Source organism: Sporothrix brasiliensis (assembly GCF_000820605.1).
Source record: "Sporothrix brasiliensis 5110 chromosome Unknown Cont17, whole genome shotgun sequence".
NCBI lineage: Eukaryota > Fungi > Ascomycota > Sordariomycetes > Ophiostomatales > Ophiostomataceae > Sporothrix > Sporothrix brasiliensis.
Genome location: NW_024467136.1, coordinates 1,628,123 through 1,652,582, shown reverse-complemented (window position 1 = coordinate 1,652,582; position 24,460 = coordinate 1,628,123). Strand labels below are relative to the sequence as shown.

General features: G+C 53.6%; 7 protein-coding genes across 7 annotated transcripts; 2 read left to right on the top strand and 5 right to left on the bottom strand.

Moving 5' to 3' along the window:
• Positions 1-3,011: 3,011 nt before the first annotated feature.
• Positions 3,012-4,725, bottom strand: SPBR_02648 (uncharacterized protein; the record flags this gene model as incomplete). The annotated part of the gene is made up of 4 exons (XM_040760951.1): positions 3,012-3,241; positions 3,312-4,217; positions 4,277-4,514; positions 4,585-4,725. 4 exons carry the CDS (start codon positions 4,723-4,725, stop codon positions 3,012-3,014), a joined length of 1,515 nt encoding a protein of 504 aa, XP_040620490.1.
• A 2,567-nt stretch (positions 4,726-7,292) lies between these two features.
• On the top strand, positions 7,293-8,318 carry SPBR_03028 (uncharacterized protein; the record flags this gene model as incomplete). Its single annotated transcript, XM_040761331.1, has 1 exon — positions 7,293-8,318. One exon carries the CDS (start codon positions 7,293-7,295, stop codon positions 8,316-8,318), a length of 1,026 nt encoding a protein of 341 aa, XP_040620489.1.
• Positions 8,319-8,429: 111 nt separating this feature from the next.
• SPBR_03228 (uncharacterized protein) lies at positions 8,430-9,128 on the bottom strand (the record flags this gene model as incomplete). The annotated part of the gene is made up of 1 exon (XM_040761531.1): positions 8,430-9,128. One exon carries the CDS (start codon positions 9,126-9,128, stop codon positions 8,430-8,432), a length of 699 nt encoding a protein of 232 aa, XP_040620488.1.
• Positions 9,129-15,138: 6,010 nt separating this feature from the next.
• SPBR_02489 (uncharacterized protein) lies at positions 15,139-17,200 on the bottom strand (the record flags this gene model as incomplete). The annotated part of the gene is made up of 3 exons (XM_040760792.1): positions 15,139-15,294; positions 15,384-16,765; positions 16,858-17,200. 3 exons carry the CDS (start codon positions 17,198-17,200, stop codon positions 15,139-15,141), a joined length of 1,881 nt encoding a protein of 626 aa, XP_040620487.1.
• A 1,408-nt stretch (positions 17,201-18,608) lies between these two features.
• SPBR_02793 (uncharacterized protein) lies at positions 18,609-20,037 on the top strand (the record flags this gene model as incomplete). Its single annotated transcript, XM_040761096.1, has 3 exons — positions 18,609-18,644; positions 18,713-19,402; positions 19,468-20,037. The coding sequence occupies 3 exons, from the start codon at positions 18,609-18,611 to the stop codon at positions 20,035-20,037; spliced, it is 1,296 nt and encodes a 431-aa protein (XP_040620486.1).
• A 166-nt stretch (positions 20,038-20,203) lies between these two features.
• Positions 20,204-20,653, bottom strand: SPBR_09144 (uncharacterized protein; the record flags this gene model as incomplete). Its single annotated transcript, XM_040767270.1, has 3 exons — positions 20,204-20,301; positions 20,367-20,482; positions 20,556-20,653. 3 exons carry the CDS (start codon positions 20,651-20,653, stop codon positions 20,204-20,206), a joined length of 312 nt encoding a protein of 103 aa, XP_040620485.1.
• Positions 20,654-21,628: 975 nt separating this feature from the next.
• SPBR_02360 (uncharacterized protein) lies at positions 21,629-24,237 on the bottom strand (the record flags this gene model as incomplete). Its single annotated transcript, XM_040760663.1, has 2 exons — positions 21,629-23,585; positions 23,666-24,237. The coding sequence occupies 2 exons, from the start codon at positions 24,235-24,237 to the stop codon at positions 21,629-21,631; spliced, it is 2,529 nt and encodes an 842-aa protein (XP_040620484.1).
• Positions 24,238-24,460: the final 223 nt, after the last annotated feature.

Genomic DNA, 24,460 nt, shown 5'->3' with positions numbered 1-24,460 from the left:
AAAGCGTCGTTTGTTTTCGAGAGGAGGGGGGCAAAACGTGCGTATGTGACAGTCGGAGAATAAGTTTAAAAAACAAAACAAAGAAGCAAAAGCAAACTCTAGTCCACGCAAAGGAGAAAAGGAAAGAAATGCAACAACAAACAACTGCCCCTGTTGAACTCGATAGACTACAAGGCTAGGAGAGCATGCATCCAGGACAGGAGTAGTGTCGATGCACAAAGCAAAAGAGTGGAAAAGCCAAGACTTTTGAATACAAGGCACAGGTGTGACAGGCGGTTGGGTCGGCACAGGACTGGAGACAATGGAGAATAAAAGTACGGAAGAAGAAGATCAGACAAGCGTCGCCGTAAAAACCAAAGCTCTGCTGTTGCTGTCTGCCCATGAAAATATGAACCAGGCTCGGCAGCCAGATGCAGACCAAATGCACACCAAAAGAAAAAAGGGATCACTGGCGATCAAACGGCGAGGTCCCAAAGGACCGTCAACGGGTGAAAGCGTGAAAAGGACTGCCACGCGGCAAAATGAGACACAATATGTGTTGGTGGTGATACTTGGTCCTTTTCTGACGCTTAAGAATTCTTTTGCGTAGAGTCTTGTTGCCGTTGTTCAGCCTCTGGAGAAATCGTTTTGCCTAGTCAGTTGCACCTCTCCTTGATCTCTTCATCTCATCCTCACTATCGTCTTTTACTGAGTGTGGGCGCTTCGCCTTTTTGACATCTGGGTCAGTCATGCAGACGTCCTGCTCAAGCGTCTGATCAGCGATTAGCCGATCCCGTCCCCCCGCGCGGGTGGCTTCCATACGAGTATTGAAGCACAGACAGGACCTTTTGTAATTGTGTAGAATGGTAGCGAAATTGGTAGGCCACGGAGTACTGTAGGCAATATTTAAGGTAGTGGGACCTGCATAGGGATAAAGGGCAAGACTATAGCGTACAAGGCGGATACAACAACGTGGGTAAAGGTGAAGCTTGCGTGTCGATGTTAAGAAACCGCTGCCGGCCATTCAGACTGCGTTTTCTCTCTCTACCGAAAGTGCTGATATGGCTTCTGTGGAGAATCGCCTTTTCCCTCTCGGTTTCTACTACTATCTATTTGGAAATTGTTTTTGTTTTTCTAATTCATCGTATTGTATTTTACTTTATTTCGTATTCTTTTTCTATCCCTTTATTTTCCAGACTGAAAAAAAACTAAAACTTTACTGCTCACTCAGATCTTTCGAATCTTGTTTTTAAAGCCAAAAGCCAACAATTCAAACATAAAGGATATGCAGGTACAGCCAGCGGTCAGTTCGGCTTAGGTAAGGAGCTTGTCTGGTCTTAATGCGTCTTTTAAGCCGCTGGATTGCTTCGTCTCTCCGTTTTAGCCTGAGCTGCACTGGCTGTTTTATTTCCCTTACCGGCCACGAGGCCACGAGGAGTGGGCGCCATGTGCCTTGATGGCAAATTCATGCGTTCACGCTCGTCCCCACCGTACACGTTGCTTCTCCACGTCCTTCTGTACCATTTCGCAGATTCTTCTCATGTTCTGGGGTAGTCATTGGCCGTCTTGGCCCATCGTGCTTTGATTGGCAGCAGCGCATAAGCAGCCCAAACCCGTGCCGTGTGATCGCGACGATGATCGACGTCCAGCGACGCGTGGAGAGCATGAGCCCAACAGGTGTCCGACGCACGACGTATGGGGCATCCTAGGCCCCTTTTACCAGGAATTTTGCAACATCTTCCACAGAGTGGCTTATCTTTGTAGACGTTGCATTCGCAGAAACGGAATAAATCCTTTACGTCGTACGTTTGGGGAGATCGTCGTGAGCTGAGTCTTTTGTCGCCAAGAGGAAGGAACCTATCGGAGCTCCTTCCACGTGCCTCGTCCCCTTTACTTCATTGTGGCTGACGAAAACACGGGAAGGGACGTCGGACGAAACGGGTCGTTTACTCGTCCCTTCCCTCTCGATCGTTTTCGTCGACTTTGTCAGCTCTTTCCTATTTTGCCGACAGAGTCGAAATTGCCGTATTCGGACATTTTGGGGGCAGTTTGGGATTTGGGACTCCAGCATATGCCGATGATCGTTGTAGTGAGGCTCTTTGCTACTGTCATTGGGTCACCCGCTTTAAGCATATGGAAGTCTAATGTTGCGCAGCTTCGGCATCTTTACCTTTTTTTCCTCGTTGGTAACGTCGATTGGCATTGAACGCTTGCCGTCATTGTTTGAATTTATTTCATGATGTGCTTCGCTTTCCCTTGTCACTTTTGCGGCGTTTTTGTTTAGCATATCGACATGAACGTCGTAGACACCATGGCTGCTGATATAAAACGAGAGTGGCCAGGGCACGCCGAATGACAGGGAACCGGAGAACATGTAGAATGGACTGTGCCCGACCTGCATGGTAGCATGTTCCCGAGAGCTGCCAAGGACATACACAGCTACCTTGGCAGGACTGCCTCAGCATAGCTATTCATGACTCTCCGGCACCGACGTCGGTCGTGTCTAGACTGCTCACTACGCTGAATTGTTTATCTGTGAATTTGTATGTCCCTCGATAGTATGTCGTTATTGGACGTGCCACATAGAAAGATGGGACGATTTATGCCTCGCTCAAATCTCCGGGCCGAGTCTCGGCTATTTGGTTATCGTCCTGCATGGGCACGTCGTATCACTAGAGACTGTTGGCGTTGTTGGGAGGCTACTAAATGAAAGAAGTCGACTAGAACGCCGGAAGTTAGGATGATACGAGGGAACGGAAACGTCATGACATGATGCAATAGTCGCATTTGGAGATAGAGAAATTTATAAAGGAGCTGTTCATGAAAATTCGTACTGTAAAAGTACGGGGATACATTAGGGGCAGAAGCAGCCCAAATATCTGGGACAGAGTGGATTGGAGAAAATGACTACAGAGAAGAGAAACGAGCGAGTCACACAAAACGTAGTAGACAAGAGACAAAATATGCAACCACGGCGAGAGGCATCGTGCCAGATTATCGTCCCAAGTATGTTTACACAGCCGACGTCTCTTTTACACGTTCGACTTCGACGCGCTCGGCTTTGGAGCAACGGGGCCGGTGTGGGACTTGGACTCGGCGACGCCGAGGATGTTGGCGCCCTTGTCGACGTGGTTGGCACCGCCAAACAGGACATCGATCTCCTCGAGCGGGACCTGCTTGGTCTCGGGGATGAGGAAGTAGACGTAGGCGGCGAGGATGAAGTTGATGGCCATGAAGAGGAACAGGCACTTGAGGCCGGAGTCTGAGGACGGGGATTAGCGGCTGCACAGCGGCGTTGGAAACGGGCGGAAGACGAATGGGGAAATACATACTAGTCAGGAAGATGGGGAAGAACTGTTGGAAGATGGTGTTGGCGACGTTCTGCATCTGCGAGCACATGCCGACGGCCTGGGCGCGCACGTTCATGGAGAAGATCTCGGAGGTCCAGATCCAGGTGGTCGCACCCCAGGTGGGCTTGTAGAAGAAGATGAAGAGGAACAGCAAAAACACAATGGAGATGCCGACGGGCTGCGTTTTGGTGCCGTTGACTGTGGGCGTCGTCAGGCCGACAACAGAGACGACCATCATCGAGACGCCCATGCCGACAGCGCCCACCATAAGCAGCCAGCGGCGCCCAAAGCGGTCGGCGGTCCAGGTGGCGTTGAGGGTGAAGAGGATGCCGAACGTGGCGTTGAGGGCGTTGATGAGGTTGATGGTTGCGGTGCTGGTCCAGACCTTCTTGTAAATGGCGGTGCTGTACGAGTTGAGCGTGCCCTGGCCGGTAAGCTGCTGGCCAATGTTGAGGCCAAAGGCGAGCAGCAGACGCTTGCGGACCGAGGGATCCTTGAAGAGGGCCGCGTAGCCGTGGGAAATGGCCTCGCGCTCGTACTCAATGGCCTCACGGATGACCAGGATCTCGTCCTCGATCTCCTGCTCGGTGTCGCGGATGCGGTGCAGGGCCTTGCGGGCGCCCTCAATGTTCCCGTGGCGCTGGATGTGCCAGCGCGGTGACTCGGGCTGGAACGGCAGCAGGACGATGATGATGGTGGGGACGAGCAGCTGGAAGATGACGACGATCTTCCAGTCCCACTCGCCGAGCTTTGCGCGGTGCAGCGACGCGGCGTAGTTGATCCAGTAGGCGATAAAGGAGCCGACGGAATAAAAGAGCTGCCAGAAGGCCATGATGATGCCGCGGATCTCGGCCGGCGCCATCTCCCCAATGTAGACGGGGCCGGCAGCTGAACGTGTCAGGGACGAAGACAACGGGTATACATCCATCAGATGGAACAACACATACTCAGAGCCATGCCCTGGCCAAGGCCAATCAGCACGCGACCGCCGATGAAACAGCCCAGATTGTGGTACGGCGCAAACGTCTGCATGAAGGTGGCGACGATGGTGATGAAGCAGCCGACGCCCATGCCAGCGCGACGACCAAAGTAGTCAGCAACAGGGCCACCGAAGAAGAAACCAGAGACGATGGCGCCAATCGTATAGGCGGTGTTGATGAGGCCGATCAGGTACGAGTCTTTTTTCTGCACATTGTTAGGACATTGCAACGACGCCGGATACACAATGACATGCCATCGTCCGACAGAGACGTACCGGATCCAGATCGAACCACGCCAGCCAGTTCTCGGAGCCCTGGACAGAGTTGAAGACGGACGCATCATAGCCGTACAGGACCATGCATCCTGCCGCCACCATGGAAATGTACCAATTGTACGCGCGCTTGGACGAAACCATCTTGGGGTTGTTGTCCAGGCCGGAGCCAGACGGAATATAGTCGGACGTTATGTGATGATCGGGTTCGCGGCGCGGGAAGAGCGGCCGACAAAATGTCGTCTACTCTGAACGACACAGAGAAGACGGCAGGTGAAATCACAACGACGAGGAGAAGCAAACAAACCAACAGACCATTACCGCGTGAATGAATTATAGAAACAGAAATTGGGAAAATAAAAAAGAACAAAAAATAGAAAAAGAGATGAAGATTAGGTATTGAGGTCGTCTTTATGAAGACAAATCCGCTTTCGCGCTACGACGTGAGCTTCCCATGTCCTACCTATGCTTCCCTCGCCAAGTTCCCCACCCTATCTTCCCCATTTCCCCATGCTTTCGGATCTCCACATCCCCATGCCCGTATGTCGATGGAAAAACTACACCCAGCCAAATCGCCGCTTCGTGGCAAAGAGACACCGAGGTCGGCAGACCACCCCCTAGCTAGCGGTGGATGCAACGCCGCCGCAGTTAGTGACGGGCGGAAGCTGTTAAGTCGTCCTTTAGTCTTTTTGGCTGTTTGGCTGTTTGGCTGTTTGGCTCTCCGTCCAAGGAACGACTTCTACACTTGGCTGTAACTTTTCTTTCACCAATCTAGCTCCCGTCAAGGACGGGCATTCTCTGGACGAAGTAGTCTTTCTGCTGCCCCCCCTTTTCCTTGTATTTTACAGACGACGCCGTAGTATTTTCTGAGCTATTTCCTTAGTTCCACTTTGTCTTGTCCACCACTTGTTTTTCCGTCGATTCGCATATCTCGCTGCGGGTAAAGGAGGGCATGCTGGGTGTGCGTGGTGCACAGACCAAGCAAATTGGTATGTGGCAGCTGAGCAGGTGGGCAAACGGGTCAATCTATATGGGAGGAAAGAAAAACGTAAAATGGTAATGTGTATGTAGGTTGTTTTCAAATGCTCCTTGTTTATTCTTTGTCAAAATCTAGCCTCCCCGTCGAAAACGGCACTGTGGTTTAATCCCCATGCATTCGAGCTACGCGAACCTTTGCGACTGTGGAAGAACCGTTGCGTTCGGCGATTAAGTCTGAGACGCCAAATCGGCTGACGCATGGCCAGGGCTGTGGGTGTCATCGAGACCAGACCATGGAAGTCTGGCTGGCCGGGCTTGTCAGAGTGCAGAGTGCCGGGGCGTAATAAGTGCGGCGGAAGTGTCTTTTAAAGAACCATACAATCGCCCATGCTGATCTCGTGAATGGAAACGGCTGTCGCTGACGACTAGCTAGAGCGCGCTCTTGATAAATCTCGATTATGGTCTGTGCAAAGCGTTGTTAGCTGCAGTTTCTCTTCAAACTACTACTGCGACATTCTTCAGACCTGTACGCCAAAAAAAAAGGTAATATTCATTTCTGATAAGCTCCATCCTACGGGCTTTCACGAGTGATAGTTGCCTCATGCCTTTACACACACATACATATATATCATCCCCCTCTTAGGTCTCCTTAACATCTATTACCATAGACTTGTCACCTCTTAAGCCGGTACCTACTCGTATAGACTTTCGGCATAACTTGAATCGATTATTTTCTCTTTTCAAAACCATGGAAATGAAGCGATTCGAACGCCATATATCCACCGAAGTACCTTTCTCGATGGCCCTCCGTCTCTCGCGACTGAATAGGCTACTTTATGAACGAAAGAAGACCTGGTCACTAGCAGCCTGCTTATAGAGAAGAGCTCTGTACATAACTGCTTGTCTTCGATCACATATTGTCAAGGAGAACGAAGCCCTCTGTATCCCGAGGCCAGGAGTCGGTGCAAGGTGTGTGTAGTCACCAGAATATATGATGTAGAGCACCGGGGGAGAATGGGCAAGAACAGAGCAGGCCGGTGTCCACTACCCACGCGCTCCGTGTTTCCTTAATACCTTACGAGCGCTATTACAGCTCTTCTATCTCCGGTAAATATCCTTTTCGTTGACTCTCCATTTCCCCCAGGATGCGGCGCCTCGCTTTTACCGCAAATTGGGCATAGCAATACGAATCTTTCCTTGAGGGCGACTACATCTTCACGCATCTCACCCGCTATCGCCACCAGCCTTTTCCCGGCCGTCGTCCGGCCGTATACGCCGTCCTCACGGACCGTGATAACTAGGGCCGCCTCTCACTCTTTTAGCCTCCTTTTCCAACGCCACCAAAGAGGGCCTCGTAGACTGTCCCGGTAGTCTTCATGTGATAGATTGCATGTACCATCGCAAGTGCGTGTTGTCATTTTTTCTCGTCCCTGTCGCTGAAGCAAAAGAAGCGTCGACGATGAAACCAGCAAAACGGCTTACGGCCCAGCCAAATGAGACAGGCCAGAACCGAAGGAAACGATGCGCCGTGGGGCGGGAGGACAACGCATCTCACAACCCACCTATAGCGTTGACACGTGGCAGACGAGGGGCATCGCGGAAGCATTCTTAAAAGAAGTAGTTGATTCATGTAGTGACGGAGAAGGTTAAGAGCTGCCCTTTGTCAATCTCCAGCAACAACAACAGCAAAAACGGGTGAAGAAGAGCAAAAGATTGCTCTCACGCCACGCAAAATGTCCATCATAACAACGCCAGCGCTTCTCAGCCTCTGGACAGACGCCCAGCGTCATCCCGAATGGGCCACAACCCGATTTTGGGAATATTTTTTGAACTGCATAGTTTTCAACCAAGACGAATGGGCCGCGTCCTCGCAGCAGCCCCCGTCGCATGTGCCAGGGGTGAGTCGACGAGTGGACTCGGTGGTGGAGCACATCGATCTGGCGACAGGTATAAGCAGCACCGTTCTTTTTGTCGAAATGAAGCGCGCCGCGGCATCACAGACGGAATTGACCGGATGCGAACACCAGGCGTTCACGGCCGGATGCGAGTTTTCCATAGATACGAACCTGTCCCGAGTCTGGGCGATGACATGTATCGGCAGTCAGGCTCGGCTCTGGATCGTTGGAAAGAACCGAGACTACCTGATTCCTTATTTCCTAATAACCCATGGGAAAGCTGAGCGGGCAGAGTATGTGGAAGTCTCTGGAACAGGTGGTATACAACTTCTCCACTGTCTCAACTACATTAAAAGTTACTCATACCCGCCGAGCGATGTCGTGGAACAGTTGCTTGCCAGTTCTTCGAGCGATGATTCATCCTACCCTATGGACGACAGTAGCAACGAGCCTGAGTCACCAGAAGTATCTGCTCCTACCCCGGCCCATACCGTGGATCCATTCACTTTACACGGAGGTGACACGACCATAACCGGTGACAACGGCGACGAAACCACACCATACCAGTACTTGGACCCTATAACGCAAGATTGGAGCGGGGTGGTGGGTGATACGCCTGTAACGACAGGTGTCGCCGGCATCGAGGCAGAAGCCGAAGCGGAGGAGCAGGCATGGGTCAAGGTCAGCCTCCGCAAGATTTCGCATATAACAAGACGAGACGAGTTCACCTTCCCCGCCGTGGACGGAAAAGTGAGATCGACGGACAGGGGCGATTGGGATAAGGTCATCTATAAGAACAAAAATGCCTGGTTTATCCGGTACAGAGGAACCTATTACTACACGCGTAACCAACCGACATCGTAGAATGTTTCTATTCTACGTGCCTGGACGTCTTATATATCGAAAGAGCGGACGGTTTCCCCGGCACTACCACCTGTTTGCTGCCGGGGTTTTCATTTAGTTTGTTTGTGTTCTTTACAAGGCGTGTCGAAATCGATCTTCTGCCTCGTATGCAATTGCATACTCGTGCTTTTCCGTGTAATGAAAGTGCAAAACACCTTGGCCAATGTTGTGACATGTCCATCCGTCTTCGTCGTGAGAGTGCTGCGTCGTACGTGCTACAGACACAGCGACCCCCTCAAGCTTCATCTCTAATCTGCGCACGACAGAATCAACGATCGCATCGAACCTCGCCTCCCGTTCGAATGCCCGGTATTGCAGTGATCGGTGGCAGATGGCGACAGGATCGACCACGACGAAGCTTTCATCGTGGGAGACACGGCACTCGCCAAGGCCACGCACACTGCCGTTCGCGTACCGAAGAAGCAGGCCGCGAGAAATACCTCTGGCCGGTACGTGGAAAACCTCCACCGACACCACGTCGTGGAGCGGCGCGGACGACATGTATGTATCATCGGCGGACTGGGCTGTGAGTTTTGTCGGCATAGAGACAATAGCCGGTTGCCGGATATGTCGAATGTCTCGGGTGGCGTGTGCATCGCCGTCGAACGGGGCGTCGCGTCCGGTGTCGCTGGAATAGCCGCCGATGATTTTCACAGGCTTATCGTCACTTGATTTTCCGTAGACAAGCGTCAATCGCTCGCCATGTGCTAAAAGCATGGCCGTACCGCTCTTGCTTGTGGTTCCCAAGACCACATCGCCGGCCAGCTCCATGCGAGCCTAGTACAATGAGGGTGTCGTTAGTGCCCGTATTAGCGACCTGGTTCTGGAGGCACATGCGTGACATACATACAATTAGAGTAACGTTTTTGCCTCTGTACCACAGCCAGATAGCAACAATGCGGTCATTTGGCGTGACGGGCAAGAACACCCATACCGCGGTTTCCTGAGTATTGGCCGTAAGTTGATTGTATGTTGTCACGGCGTTGTCGTACGCGGTCCGATGGACATGCACGCCATAGATTACCCCGGATGTGAACAAGAACGTTAGGCCGAAGCAGTGGTTGATATCAACGGCGTAAAATTTGTTTGGGACATGTTGCCGAAGTGTCAGGACCCGCTGAAACGAAACAAGGTCGACCAAAGTGCACGCACGGATGTCTGGGGGGGAAGATGCAATCCAAATGCGCAGCTGGTCGCGCTTTGAAGGCAAGCTGAGCCGTACGAGACCATGCTGTTTATGTTAGGAAAGAGTAAGAAAGGGAAAAAAAGGAAAGAAAGGAAAGAAAGGAAAGAAAGGAAAGAAAGGAAAACCTTTTTTTCGACGTGTGTCTTTGCAAAAATGGAATTCTCTTGTAAGTCCACGTTTTCCACAATGGATGCCAAATGCGTCGCCGTTCGATTCCTATACACAGGCATCGCGTCTAGGCGTTCGATTTGGACGATACCTAGTTGATCAAATGTGATTCGGATGATCGGTGGTGGCGCAGGGTATGGCGGAGAAGCGCCGTTGGTTTGTGGCAAAGGATGCCCACGCTTCCACGAGACAATGTCGTTGAGTGGGATGCGACAAAACATGCCGTCTGGCCAATACGTCGCCCGGGCACCGAGGCATCGAATTGCGCGCCAGAACAAGCTGTGAGCCGACAACGAGTGGATGAGACACCTCAGCTCGAGCGGCAGCCTATTGAGCTGGGGCAGCCCTACTACTGCGGCCATGCGAGTAAAAGCGATCAGTTCGGCGTCATTGTGCGACGCAGGTCCAGCATCCGCTAGGTAGAGGGGGTCTGCATACGGCCACGGCCGGCGCCAAGCGCCAATGGTCCAAAGCTTATCCAGGAGGGTGGTGCTATGCCGGCCGTCCTCCTCGACGATTTGTCCGTCTTGTTCGTCCCTTTCACGACCCAAAAAGGCAAGCCCTCGCAGAAAGACGTGAAAGCAGTCGTAGTGTACGGCTACGACCATGGGCGCTCGCTTACACCGTGGACATTCGAGCCGAGAATTCCGGCATGGCTGCCAGCCGTCAACTTGTATGTCGTTCCACTGGTTTCGTGGAAATGGGAATGGGGGTGTGGTGTGCCCGGAGTACGCGGTCGCATCACCATTACCAAGCACTGTCACAAAAATTGCTGTGAGCATTGGAAGTGAGATCCAGAGACCTGTTGATGTGTAACTGATGGAAGGGCTCACTTGCAATGGAAATCTCATCGCACTGTATCGCATGGCCACAAGCACCACACTGGGGAACAAGCGGGAGATGTGCTCGCGTCATATGGTCGGGGAGATCTGCTCCCGCAATATGGTCGGTCATAGTGTCGAAAGGCCGTCGGCGCAGAGGCTGACGAAAAGACGCCAGGTATCGATCGTTCTTCTGTCCGGTTGTGAGCAGAGCAACACGAAGAACTTGTTACCGCCTCTTAAACCACAAGAGATCGCTGGAAGAATTAATTTGTTACACGCCTTTAGGGGCTCGCCAGAGGCACGGATAAGCACAGCTCCCCAATAGGTGCACTGCACAGGCCTGTTTTTGACATAATCTAAATGGTGACCTTTGATTGGCCCAGAGACCTGTGCAAATAAAGCGCCTTATTAATCGTTTTACCCCCCTTTTCATCGGAACAACATCGCCAACAACGTCACCAGAAGCATCGCCAAAAGCGTCACTTACGAAAAGCATACGGCATGGCGTCTCGACCTCCCCCCCCACCCGAAGCCGTATACGAGTCACGAGAACTCCTCCTCCAGTCCATCAACGGCTGGGCACTCTCCGCTGTGCTTTTGTTACGGGACAGTCAAATCGAGAGGGCATCGAGTTCAACAATACTCTATCCATAACCATGGCCACTCTACAGCCCCTTTGGCGCACCCTGTACACCGTACGGTCTCCACGTCTGAAAGAGCTGCTATTTCAAGCTATATACATGCCGGACTGGTCCCGAATGAGATCCAATCGTTACGTCGAAACACACACCAGACGTTACGCACTCGACAAGGATATCTATATCCAGATTGCTGAAATAAGGCGGCAAAGCTACCAAGGCCTTTAGTCCTACACTTGCGTTTGTGACTGGGCTTCAAAATGACGGCTTTTGGAGCCGTATTATGGTAGATTCAGAGGATCACGTCTCTGCTTTCCTACTATTTAAATGTCCTCTGTCCTTTTACACCGTACAGCCTTTTCCTGGCTGGGTAGACGTTCTTGTCATACATTGTGTTCTTATCGTTATCTTATCAAGATAGGTGCTGCTCGCATCGTCACTGCTTCACTTTCAACGAAATAGGTAAGATACACAAGAAAGAATGTAAGAGAGCGCTTCGGTCCCAAGCTACACTGGGCCCTTGGGCCGCTTTCTAACCCGATTCGAGCACTGTTCTCCCGAGTAAGGTGAGGATGATAATATCTGCCCCCTAATAATATGTACATTTCTGGTACAAGAGCCTTGCTAGGTGATGGAGGGGGCTTTTTTTGGTAAACAAGACAGCGGAGCCCTCTACCCATGATCTTTTCGGGTTGTCGTATCATCTCTCCTGCTCCGTAGACGTACGCCAGCGACACGGCGGTTAGGGTTCCGCACCAACCCCAACCACCGCTGCTTCCTCGCCGCTGTCATTCCCATCTACCTTTCTCAATAAGTAAAGGGATAAAGCACCGGTCTCTTCTCACTCACGGAAAGAAAAGAAGGACATTAGGTGGCTGGAAACGATAGCATGAATTTAATTGGCCAGATAGTCGGTTCGAGCGTTCGAAGTGAGGCATCAGACACACCCCGTGCCTCTCTGTCGCTGTTCAACCGCCACCTAAATCAGTCAATCATCGCATACATATACTACGAGTTTTAGTCAATATGTTATTTTTGTTCTCATTCTCTTCTCTTTCTCGATCAAAAGACGTATTTGTTTCTCGTTTCGATTTGAGTTTTACCGCCGTAAGCCAGGGTGATGTATATACCATATGAAACAATACAAGTGGCGAGTCGTCAGCTTCGAGAGCAAAAGTTATCAACTCGCTAAAAGGTCAAATGGTCCAAAAGGCAGCTGACGATGTCGTCTGCTTGTTGCAGAGCAACGTAGACTTAGATTAGAGAGTGTAAAACAAAAGATGAGACAAGTCGATTTACCCCACCACCCCGCTATGGTGGACTTTGCCTTTTATATGGGTATGGAGTACCGGCTTCGTAATCCCATCTCGAAACGGTTCCCCTCCCAAACAATACTTTAACAACAATCAAATCAAGATATGTACGGATTATAGCTAACGATCCGAGAGAAAGTTCAGCAGAACGTCGAACCTCTCCCTATGCACCTGCGGCTACCTCTTCAGGATGTGATGATTTCGAAGCTAGTTTTCGAAAAAAAGTCTCTTCTTTTGATATCGACACTATCCACCTAGTCTCCGGAGGGACTAGAACTGAGAAACTTGGAGAGATTGGTGAAATGGGGAAGATCTCCTTAGGCCAGCAAAAGCACAGGATAATGTGAACAGAACGTACTGTATTGGTGTACAGTTGTATTGTGGAGCAGAACTAGCATGCCGAAGCACTAAACCGTGGAGATGACAGGCTACAGAGAGAGGGGGGAGGCCAGAATCACGACTGCAGATTATTGTCTTTTTGGGTATTTCTTTCGTGACGCTTTCTCGGTTATTTCATAGTACCTCTTTCCCGAAGCACAGCTGTGCCGCACAATCGGCAGTGTGAAATGTGATGTTTCTTTGGAGATGATCTGAGTTGGTCACGATGGACTGTGATCAGTTGTGTCCAGATACGCGATGCAGCATTGGACAAGCAACTGTTGGAATCCAAATGCATTGATTTCTAATAAAACAATTGCTAGAATTGAACCTAACACAACAGACCCGTTCTAGAGGGAGTGGTTTTTGGGCATTGCCTTTCCTTTCCCAAGCATTGTCCCTAGGCATCTACAGTATCAACAGCAAAGATGGGGAATGTGGAGGATCTCGAGAAATTCAAAAGGGGGCGGCTGTGACAGATTGAAGGATTTCGAAGAGCCGTTTTGCCAATATGATTAGGTTTGCTTGGACTCCTCGTTTGTTTTCTGTGTCTGTCGGTTCGCGCTTCAATCTGGATCTCCTCTTTTGTGTGGGAGTTGACATCAATAGGAAATCCCACCAATGATAATTTTACCGGCTGGTCTTGTGGCTTTGGTGGTGGTCCAGTGTCAGAAGAAAACAAAGATACTGTGAATGGCATGTGCTGCTGAGAGGCTAGTGCATTTGGGCGACTGCAAAAAGCCCGTCGCTTTCCTGAGGAGGAAAAAAGTTTAACACGGGTTTTGTTCTCGCGTAGAGTATGGCGTAATTACTCTGTTCCTAGTAGTGTCAACAAAAGAAACTTTAGACTCTGTTCGTCACCTGTGGCGGGGATGGTAAGCAGCAGCCACCGTACGACGTCTGGCAAGCAACAGAGACGAACACTAAGACGAGGTCAGACATCGTGCAGCGTGCTTCCACGGCTTAGCCGATCATCGAGCCGGCGCAAAACAAATTCAGCTGCGGGAGTGCATGACGATGGAGATGTGTGGAGACGCGGGGAGAACATGGGTGTGATATCGGTGCGATGTTGGGTGGCCTTCCAGCCGTCGTGACCTTCTTGGAAGTAGACATGTGCAACTCTACTACAGCGCGCTGGATTGGATTAGCTTGGCTGCTGTGTGTGCAACGTAGCGATTTTTTAATGAAAGCAATGCGCAGGTATTCCGACGACGTTTCGTTATTTTGATTATTCATACCAAACTTTGAACAAATCCAGCACGACTTTCAGCCTTGTGGTGTGTCTGCCAATCGATTTGAGCCCTGTGCAAATTAAACATATTTTCTCACGGATCCCGCCGTCAACAGCCAAGTTAATGCGGCACGGGAGAGGCACAGAAGGAGCTGTTATCACAGCCCGAGTCAAGTAGGAACAACACCACAAACGCCACGGCAACAGCAGGTAGTTGGCTCTAACATCCGAACCATTGAATATCACACGATGCGCTGTTGACAGTCTCATAACATCTGATAAGGTCAAGGGGCCTCCAATAACACTTCCACTCTCACTCCTTGGGGTGGGTCGGGTCCCTGTCACAGTACGTGTCGCGGAGGCCAATTTAGTCTTGCACCAGATGGGTGTCCCCCAGATGGAGACTCCCTAATCATTACCGTCTCAGCTCTGGCGCTGTCGTCCCCTCCACACTTCCTTTTAGTTTTACTCCAGGGCGTTGTCTACGGCGGTAATCAGCGTCCCCCTGTTCTGTTGGATTTTCCAGCAATAAGAGGGCTCACCATGTCGTTTCCACGAATGAGCGTTGGTCATGTGGACTGCTGTTTCTTTTGCGCTGGGAAGAAGAGCCATATGCATCCCGTTTCAGTCATCACATTGCCTTCCATGTGCTTGTATTGACTTTCTTTTCTTTGCCAATTCTGTTTCTCGCTTCGGGCACACTTTATCCTGATTCTGTCTGCTATTGTGTGTCTTTTTATTTCTCCATTGGAGTTCAAGAACACATTCTGTTTCCATTCCTGGAATCCTACAGATCGGTTGAGTACACAGCGACCGCGCATAAAATTGTTCCGTTCACTGTATACAGAGGACGACGAGGCGGCGAATAGCGCTGTTCCCCGTGCTTGGTACTGGATCCGGATTTTCATGGTATTGGCACCGAGTGTCGATCTCTTCCCCATAGCATGTCGTAGTGGCATTCACTGGTATTTGAATTTTGATTTCGTCTATACGGCTGATACACGCACTCTCCTTGTTTTCCACTTCCTCAACGTTCCGTCGACCTAAAGAATGCTCGCCCACTGCTCGTAACCGCACTCCACGAGGATTCGGGCAAAGCACGAGACTGCGGCATTCACACGACCGGCGCTCTGTTTGAGCCCAGCGGGATAGTATGCGGTCGACACGCGCTCCTGCGTGAGATTCGAGGCCGTGTTAGGCTTCGACGACAGTGGATGATGTTTTATTATGCAGCAACCCGCCGTTGGCTGCAAAGGTCTACAGGCACTCCGGTTGTTCCACTGTATACCTCGATTCTTTCGATATGTGCAGATGACGTCCATGACTTTTGCATACGTGTGGGATCCGGAGGGGTTTGGTGCGGGCCGATGGGTATTTCGTTGTAGCCGCCGTGCTTTTGTGTGTGGCCTTCTGTCTCGTACGATATCGTTACCAGGTTCGTGCGGAAGTTCAAAGAGAGGCCACAACCGTTCTTTTGTCCAAAAGAGACAATGTCCGGAGAGGCCACGTCCACGATCTCGGAAAATGTGGCCGTTTTTGGTGGTGAGCAATATTGGATGACGCGAGGGTTGGGTGCCAGTTCAAACAGGAGATGCTGGTCGTCGACATAAAAATCGTCAACAGCACCGGTCGTATAGGTGCACCACAGCGGTGACGATGTCGTGATGACATACACGGCCGCCTGGCCGATTTGCGGGCCGTGGGAACAGGCGCCGCAGACAACAACCAGTTTTGGCTGGTACGGCCAAGTGAGTGCCCGGAGGACGTCCGCGCAGCCGTGTGAGACGCACGTCAGATTCTTCTGCCGGTGTAGGTAGTGGTCCATGCCGGTCTGTGACAGAGGATGAAGAAAGTTGATTGCCTGGGAAGCAAGAGGCAGCAGCGAAGCGCCATCGGAGTGACAGTCGGAATCGGTCAGAAGTTGCGAGAAAAGGGTGCGCCAGAGCAGTTTGATCTCCCAGTCCAGCGACCATGCATTTGTGGTGTCAGTCGACAAGGCACGAAATGCATCAAAGGAGACCGGGGCGTCTCCATGTATACCGCCAGCAAAAAGAAGACTGCGTGCTACAGCTTCGTAATACCTGGAACCGCTGGCATTGGCGAAGCTCATCCCGGTTTGACTGCCAAGGCGTTCACTCCAGACGTCTGGCTTGCGAACTCGTAAGATGGCGCAGAGCAGACGGACGACATCGTCGTGTGGAATGACAAAGTCACAAGACCGTGTGGCGGGTGCTTTCCAGCCCAATGCTCTCTGCACGTCGAGACGGATTTGCGACAGCGGAGGTCCAACGACAGGCATGTCCACGGGCAGCAGGGTGGCCACAATCTCGGCGACATTGTCCAGTTCATCCGGTGGCAACCAGACGTCGTCGGTGATTCCACCGTTCGCACCTTGGGTGCTCGCGGTGGATGTCACTCGTATTGCGAGACTGGCAAATCTGCGCCAGACACAGTTTTTGGTCGTGCCGTACACAGACAGCTGTTCTAGGTTGCGGCCCACGCTCTGGTGTGCGTCTGTGGCCAAGAGGGAAATGGCTTGGGTCCAGTCAGCCAGATCGAGCAGCGGGTAGTCTGCCCTTGGCTTGACGTCTGGGAACGGGTATCGTGCATTGTAACAGAGGCAGCGCCACAGGATATCTGCCGCGCTGATATGTGGCCCCATAATGTCTTCTACAAACGCAGAGAATTCGTGTTTTCCCCATACTTGATAGTGAGTAGACCTGGGCTGTCTTTTAATTATGGAGAGGGTCGACATGACTTACCACGCCGGCCAGTTGACGGATCGGTCACGGCAAACCTCATGAAGCCGCGGTACAGAGCCCCCTCTCCTTTTGACGCGTCTCGCAGAGCCGTAATCAGAACATCGTTGCCGTAATCTGCAACCAGTTCCGATCGAAGCTGCCGTTGCAGATCGTCTTTGGTCAGCTTCGCGTAGTAGAGGTCCACTTTATACTGGATATGGCGTCGCCAGTGCCGCACGCTGAATGGAGCGAGAAGCGCGTCAAACATGGCCATGGGACGGCCGAGTGTGGCCCAGATGCCGCTGAGCAGCACGAGCGCGATCAAGAAGAGGCCGCGTAAGAGGTTCGTTGCCGCTGCAGTCATTTGTGGAAGTCTGAAGCGATGTGACAAGCCTGAACGCGTCGGGGTGGATGTATTGGGTGCCGTGTGTCAAAAATGAAGGTAAGAACAGGCTGTCAGTAATATCTGGTCATATAGTGGGTCACGGGTTCCCGTAAGGAGAATTATCAGAGCATCTGCACTAGTTATCGTACAAGAGCATTATATTGTAAGAGCCTCCTTTATTATGTGGATTGTATTGTCAATTGAGGTTGCAGCTGCACCATTTCTTCGACGCATTGTTCAGAACCCCCCCACCACACACACACACACACACACACATAAATAAATAAAAAACGTACAGCAGCGGGTATTCGCTGGTCGTCACCGACCCAACTACTAATCCGCCGATTACAGGTTTGACTAGGGGAGAGCGGACGGGATCCCGTATTTTCCTGTATCTATGGCCGTACGTGGCTGATGTGAGAGCTGGTGAGGCTTTTGTAGTTTGTGTTGATGTTCGGAGCCACCATCACAGGTGTGTTGTTCCAGGTACGTCTAATAACACCACTAGTATTAAGATTACCTGTTGCCGTTAGTGGTAAGTAAACGAGAGGTCTCATATGCGCATAATATTGATAATGTTAAGTAATTATTCTATTATTGGCGCCTTACGGTTATTGCCTCTGTTAATTTCGACACAAATTCTGGGTGAGCATCAGCATACATCATATCTATATCTCCTACTCGGGGACCAGGTCGGCAGCATTGCCGTTCCGAACCGCGCATCCGCAGACCTTCAATACGACGCTGCATGACATATCTGAGCCTCTGCGAGCTATTATTGCGTACCGATGGATGGCACTTTTATCTGTGTTGTGTCGTGGCTGTGCCGTGACGGAAACGGCCACATCTGGAACACCACGGCTCATACGCGCCGATGGAAGCTAAGTCTGGGGAGGTCTGCATACTGACTTTGACAATTCTGGACAGCGAATTAAGCCATTCAACATGCAGGTCATAATTGGAATTGGAATGATGAAGAAGGTATCCAACAAACGATGGCATCTCATTCATATTCATCCAACTGTCGCATGTCACCCTGCGCAAATCAGAAAACCAAGCGACGACCCGGCAGCATGGACCTTGTGTCAACTGCTTCTTGATCGGACTCATGTCGACGTTGGCGTGCGGGGAAATATGGAGAAATATGGGGAACTGCTGGAGAATCTCTGCCGCGCAGGATCGTGGCGCACTAGAACAAGCACAGTGACGGATGTATAGATGTTGACTGATTAGAACGAGGGGACGTCCAGATCCCGCTCCGTCGTATGCTTTCCTGGTTCCTCACTTGTCCTGCTTCGTTACGTTGTGACAATCATTTGTAACGTCTTTTTAGATAGACACAATACACACGGCAATACGAGAACATTTCTGCCCCAATATAATCAACATGGCCGATTCCGTGGCAGGCCGACCATTCAAAAAGGTAAACATCCGATTGGCATGCCACCATCACCGTTTGTTCGCTGACCATGGTCCCGTCCCAACACCCAGGTCCTCATTGTTGGCGCCGGTCCTTCGGGCCTTCTCCTCGCCGTACTGCTGTCCCAGCACGGCATCCCCGTCCACATTGTCGAGGCGTCCCACGAGCTCGACCAGCAGCCGCGCGCGGCACACTACGGCCCGCCGGCAATTCCGGAGCTGGCGCGCGCCGGCATCATGGACATTCTCGAGCAGAACGGCGGCATGCGCCTCAACTCCATGTACTGGCGCCGGTTTACCGACCACACGCAGATTGCGGGCTTTGACGGCAGCGTGCTCCGGGATGCGGGCGATGCGGCGACGACGGTGACGACGGACCTGCGCACGGCGTGTCTGCCGATGCAGGACCTGGACGCGCTGCTGCTGGACATGTTTGTGAGCAAGTACCGGGGGCAGGTCAGCTGGCGGCACCGCGTGACCAAGGTCGACCAGGACGCAACATCGGCGTGGGCCGAGGTGGAGGTGCTGGCCGGCGATCTCGACCCGGCCCACGCCACGGTGGCCGAGACGGTGCGCATCGCGGCCGACTACGTCGTGGGCTGCGACGGCGCCAACAGCATTGTGCGCAAGAGTCTCTTTGGCAGCGAGTACCCGGGCACGACGTGGGACGCCCAGATCATTGCGACCAACACGTACTACGATTTTGGCGGCAAGTTTGGCTTTGACGACGCCAACTTTATCATCCACCCGGAGCACTTTTTTGTAGGTCCTCCTTCTCCCCGCCCCCCATTTGTAATACTCCAGTCCGCTCACCGCCCGCTCACCAGATGGCCGCCAAAATCACCGCCGACGGCCTGTACCGTGTCACGTACGGCGAGACGCCCGGCCTCACGCGCGCGCAGTACCTCGCGCGCCAGGCCTGGAAGTTTGCGACCATGCTGCCGGGCCACCCGGCGCCCCACGAGTACAAGACGATCAATTTCGCCCCCTACAAGATGCACCAGCGCTGCGCGCCCCGGTTCCGCGTCGGCCGCGTGCTGCTGGCCGCCGACGCCGCGCACCTCTGCAACCCCTGGGGCGGGCTCGGCATCACGGGCGGCTTTGTCGACGTCGGCGGCCTCACCGACTGTCTGGTCGGCATCTGGGACGGGCGCGCCGACGCGTCGATTTTGGACGTCTACAGCGAGAAGCGCATCGAGAAGTGGAAGACCATCATCGACCCCATCTCGTCGGAGAACTTTCGGCGCGTGTCCGACGCCGATCCGGCCACGCGTCTCGAACGGGACGAGTTTATGCAGATCCTCGCCAAGGTGGACGGCGACGCGGAGGCGACCAAGGCGATTCTCAAAGGCGCCCTGGACGTGCGGTACGACTTTACCCAGCACTACACAAAATGACACGTGCGTGAAGGTGGAAAGGATGTGACGATATAGTGGTGATACAGTGGCAGTTTGCTATGTACTCTGTAGTCTTGCCTGAATTGGAACCTCTATTCACCAAACATCCCTCCACCCGTAAAGCATAAGGCACGCCGCGCACAGCAACAGCACAACGACACAGCATCTACCACATCTTGAAAGAGTTGTAGGGGCCCTTGTCGAAGCAGCGGCCATTCGTCGACAGCGGGTCTTCAATGCCGTTGCAGTCCGACCCGTAGTAGACTAAATCGCATGTCAGCATGGTCTCCACTTTCGTCCCTATCCATGCATTCCGCGGGGACACATACCGCGCGGGTTGAGCATGCCGCCCGTGGCCCAGAAGAAGGCGCCGGTCTTGCCGTCCAGGTTGTAGCAGCGGCCCGAGACGGGGGCCGCATGGAACAGGATGTTGCGGTCGTTGTTGCTAGACGTGTCAGAAGAGAAGGGGTCGACGATGCATTCTGTCTCATGCGAGGTCCATCCGCTTCCAAACGTACCAGTCATCCATGCTCGCATACTGGTTAAGCTTGGGCTTGGCGGCCATGGCCGAGGGAAGCAGGGCAGCAGCCGCAAGAATAAGAACGGAAGACTTCATGTTGGTGGATATGAGGGAATTGGTGAGTTGTGGTAAGATGGTGTGTGTGAAAGGAGCTGTATTGGAGGCTGTATGATTGTGAGTTGTGCATTGACGAGATTCTTCTGTGACAAACAAAACGAAGCAGAGATATTTATGTCAATTTCTATTCTCCTTTGTCCTAGATGGTCCGGCCGCGATGTTCTACATAGGACCATCTTCCATTGCACATCAGCAGCTGGGCTGCAGCACCGGCGCAGCCATGTGGGACCAAGTCAGCAGCCACGTCTCCAGTGATACGAGAGATACGCGCTCTAGATCTCACGAACCGATGGGAGACGTTCCCTTTCTTGATGCCTTTCCTGCATCATAACATTGCGGAACGAGCATCCTATGGTGAGCTGCAGCTGCGAGCAGTGTACGGGTGGCGATGCAAAGCGGATGTGAGATAAACATGGCCACCGTTCCTGTCAACGGCATGCCGATGCTTTGATATCAATTCGCCACGCCATTCGAGTGGTTTTGATATAAATAACTATCGAGTCATACTCAGCCTTGTTTGGTGCTAGTCGTCTGTCCCGGGTTTTGCGTAAAGGCCCACGAACTGCAGACGGGTCGGCCTGTTTATCCATTTATCCAGGAGACGGTCCCGTTCGTCAATGATGTTTGCAGATAGTGTATCTAATTTAATACAGGATCTAGCCATTACAAAGGATGGGGGCGGAACGGCACTGCCTTGCAAAGATCGGTCAGCTTGTGGGAATGTAGTACATTTTTTATAGTAACATGCCACTTATGGTCACTCCGGGTCATATCAAGCCGCGTACGGTGGCGACAGACGGCTCCATATACTGGAAACGCCTCATGGGGCCAGATCCTGGAGGCTGACGCTGCAATATATTGTCTTGGAGAAGGATGAAGGTTCACGAAAAAAATAAGTTTTCCAATTTGCGTATCGACATGGGTATCTCTGCTAGTACTGCTCCTCCAGCCGTATCACCACTTGAAGCTCTCCTCGATGCTGTCGACGTGGAAGCCGTCGTGGACCGCTTGGACCACGGCGCGGTTGGTCGCGTCGGCCATGGCGCCCGGACCACAGACCACGACCGTCGTGACGCGTCCGACTTCGAGCGACGACCGGACGACGGCCGCCACGTCCATCCGACCCAGCGTGACGGCGAGTTTGCCGGCAGCTGCCACAGGGCTCGTGCACCAGAAGCGATGCTCCAGGCCCGCGACGTGCGCGGCCGGGACGAGGAAGCGCTCCTGGACGTGGCCGAGGAGGGCGTGTTCATGGGCCGACCAGGCAAGGATGAAGCGTGTGGCGCGCGGCATGACCGTGGACGTGTGTCCCGACTCGCCGACTTCATTTTCTCGGCCGACAGCGCGACCCTGGGCCGTCGACACGTACTCTTGCAGGATGCCCAAGGCATGGGTGATGCCGATGCCGCCGACGACGCAGAGGACGGTGTCGGCCGCCTTGAGCGGCTGCAGCGTGGCGCGGTGGCCGGCATAGGGTCCCTCGGTGTAGAGCGGCAAGTCAATGGCGCGTCCGAGGCCGGTGGCCGCGTGGTCACGCAGCCAGGCGGTCATGCCGTCCCGGGTGCGGATCAGAAACTCGACCGAGGGACGGGCCGTGGCGGCGCTCTGTCCTTGGTAGTGGCGATGGTGGTGGTGAGGAAGGGACTGCACTTGGACAGATGCCTCCTTTTCGTCTGGTGTGGTGGCCACGAGTGATGGCACGGCAGCCTTGTCGGGGACCTCGGTGATTTCATCGACGCCGGCGCCGTCGGAGGACGACGATCCGCGCGTCGGGTCAGCAGCCGCACCACAGGCTGCATCCGCCCGACGCTGGCCGTGGTCGCGGCGCAGCGACTGCGACTGTCCCGGCGGGCGCGTGTCGCTGTCGTTCCAGGCGGCCACGCTGAACGGATGGCTCTCCCAGCCTTTGCCCCAGCCGAGGCTCGGAAAGTAGAGGAAGGCGTGCTGGCCGGGGCCGTAGTGCCAGGTCCGCGGGTAGACGGTGACGTGCACAAGGTTGGCCGACCCCGGCACGGCCTCGACCGTGGCCCGCTGCTGGTGCTGGTGCTGCTGCGGGCGGAGGCGGCCCATGTAGAGGCGGCTGTAGTACAAGATGCGGCCGACACGCACGGCGCGGTCAAAGGCCCAAAAGGCAAACGTAATGTAGAGCCAGGTCTGGTAGCCGTAGATGTAGCCAAAGTGCGGCACCAGGTGGTACCAGCAGCCGACGAGCACCAGGATGGCGAGCGCAATGTGCACGACCAAGAAGATCTCGTACCAGCGCGTGCGCAGCGGCAGCACGGCGAGGCTCGCCGCCAGGCAAAACGCAATGGTGCCGACGATGCCCCACCAGTAGAAGGGCATGGCCACCTCGGCGGCGTAGGCGGAGGCGCCGGCATAACCGGGTGTATAGTACGCATAGGTGTAGACAATGGAGTGCACGACGGCCTGGACGGCGGCGACGCGCGCGGCCCAGCGGTGCAGCGCCAGGAACGTGGACTGGCTCCAGCCGGTGAGCGCCAGCAGCAGGTTGTTGCGGCCGGCAAACAGCACGGCCATGCTGAGGTTGACGAGGCTCAGCGTGCCGGTGCGGTTGCCAACAAACTCGCACAGGTTGAACTGCGGCGAGTTCCAGAAGGTGTTGGGCGCAAAGGTCGAGAAGGAGACGCAGCACAGGACAATGTTGAGCACGAGATAGACGCCGATGAACAGGCTGAGCGCGCGGCTCGGCACATAGCCAAAGCCGCCGAACGATGGCTCGTGGTGGCGGGAGGCGCGGCCCAAGAGCGCCGGGAGGCCGACGTGCTGCTGGAGCGCGGACCAGACGCGGGAGACCTGCAGGCGGCGCTCAAAGGCCGGGAGCGCGCCGCGCAGCTGGGCAAACAGCCCGCAGGCCACGATGATGCCAATCGTCGTCAAGTAGACGACCATTCTGACGGTGTCCGCATGTCAGCATGTCAGCATATCAGTAGGAGAAACCGGTCTTTATAGCACACCTAGGGTCGTCCTTACGCGTATTTTGTGTGGTAGTACTCCGACTCGGCAAAGTTGCCCTCGCTGCCGTACGTCGAGGCGTACAGATCGGCGTTGACGAGGCTCGTCGCGTTGAGCCACACGGCCGCGGCATCGAGCTCGGCCGTCGGCGCCGTCGCCGGCAGACTGTCTTGGTACGAGGGCCCCGCGGCGTCGCCGCCCAGCGCATGCGCCACAAAACACGCCGCCTGCTTGTCGGCGCCCACATAGCCGTGCGCGTCACAGTTGGACTGGATGCAGTACGCCATCGTCTGCAGCCACGGCGTGTTGCTCGCGCGGCACGCGTCGCTCGTCGTGCCCATCAGCATGCCGCCCATGTCATCGCCGCCCATGTCCATGCCGTCGCCGCCCATGTCGCCGTCGCTGAATGTCGTGCAGTTGAGGTAGAGGGCCGACAGCGAGTCGGCGCATGCCTGGCAGCACAGGTCCTGCCAGAACGAGATGCCATAGCCGATGATGCCGGTGCCGGTCTGGGCCGACACGACGGAGACCGAGACAAGCGAGAGCAGCGGCACAATGGCAAGCAGCCGTGACAATGCGATGCGTGCCATGATGGGTGTTGTGTCTCGCGACGAGGACGGATCCGTAGGGCTGAAGGGCTGTGTTGATCGTTGATCCGTCTGTGGGACGCGAGTGGCAAAGACCTGTCAAGATGTCAACTGTCAAACGTTGACGAAAAGACATGTCTTGACTTCATAAGTGCAAAGTAGAAAATAGCAAAGTATTCATATTCACTCATGAGTTGATGCGGCGGGTCTATTTCGGTATCCAGTG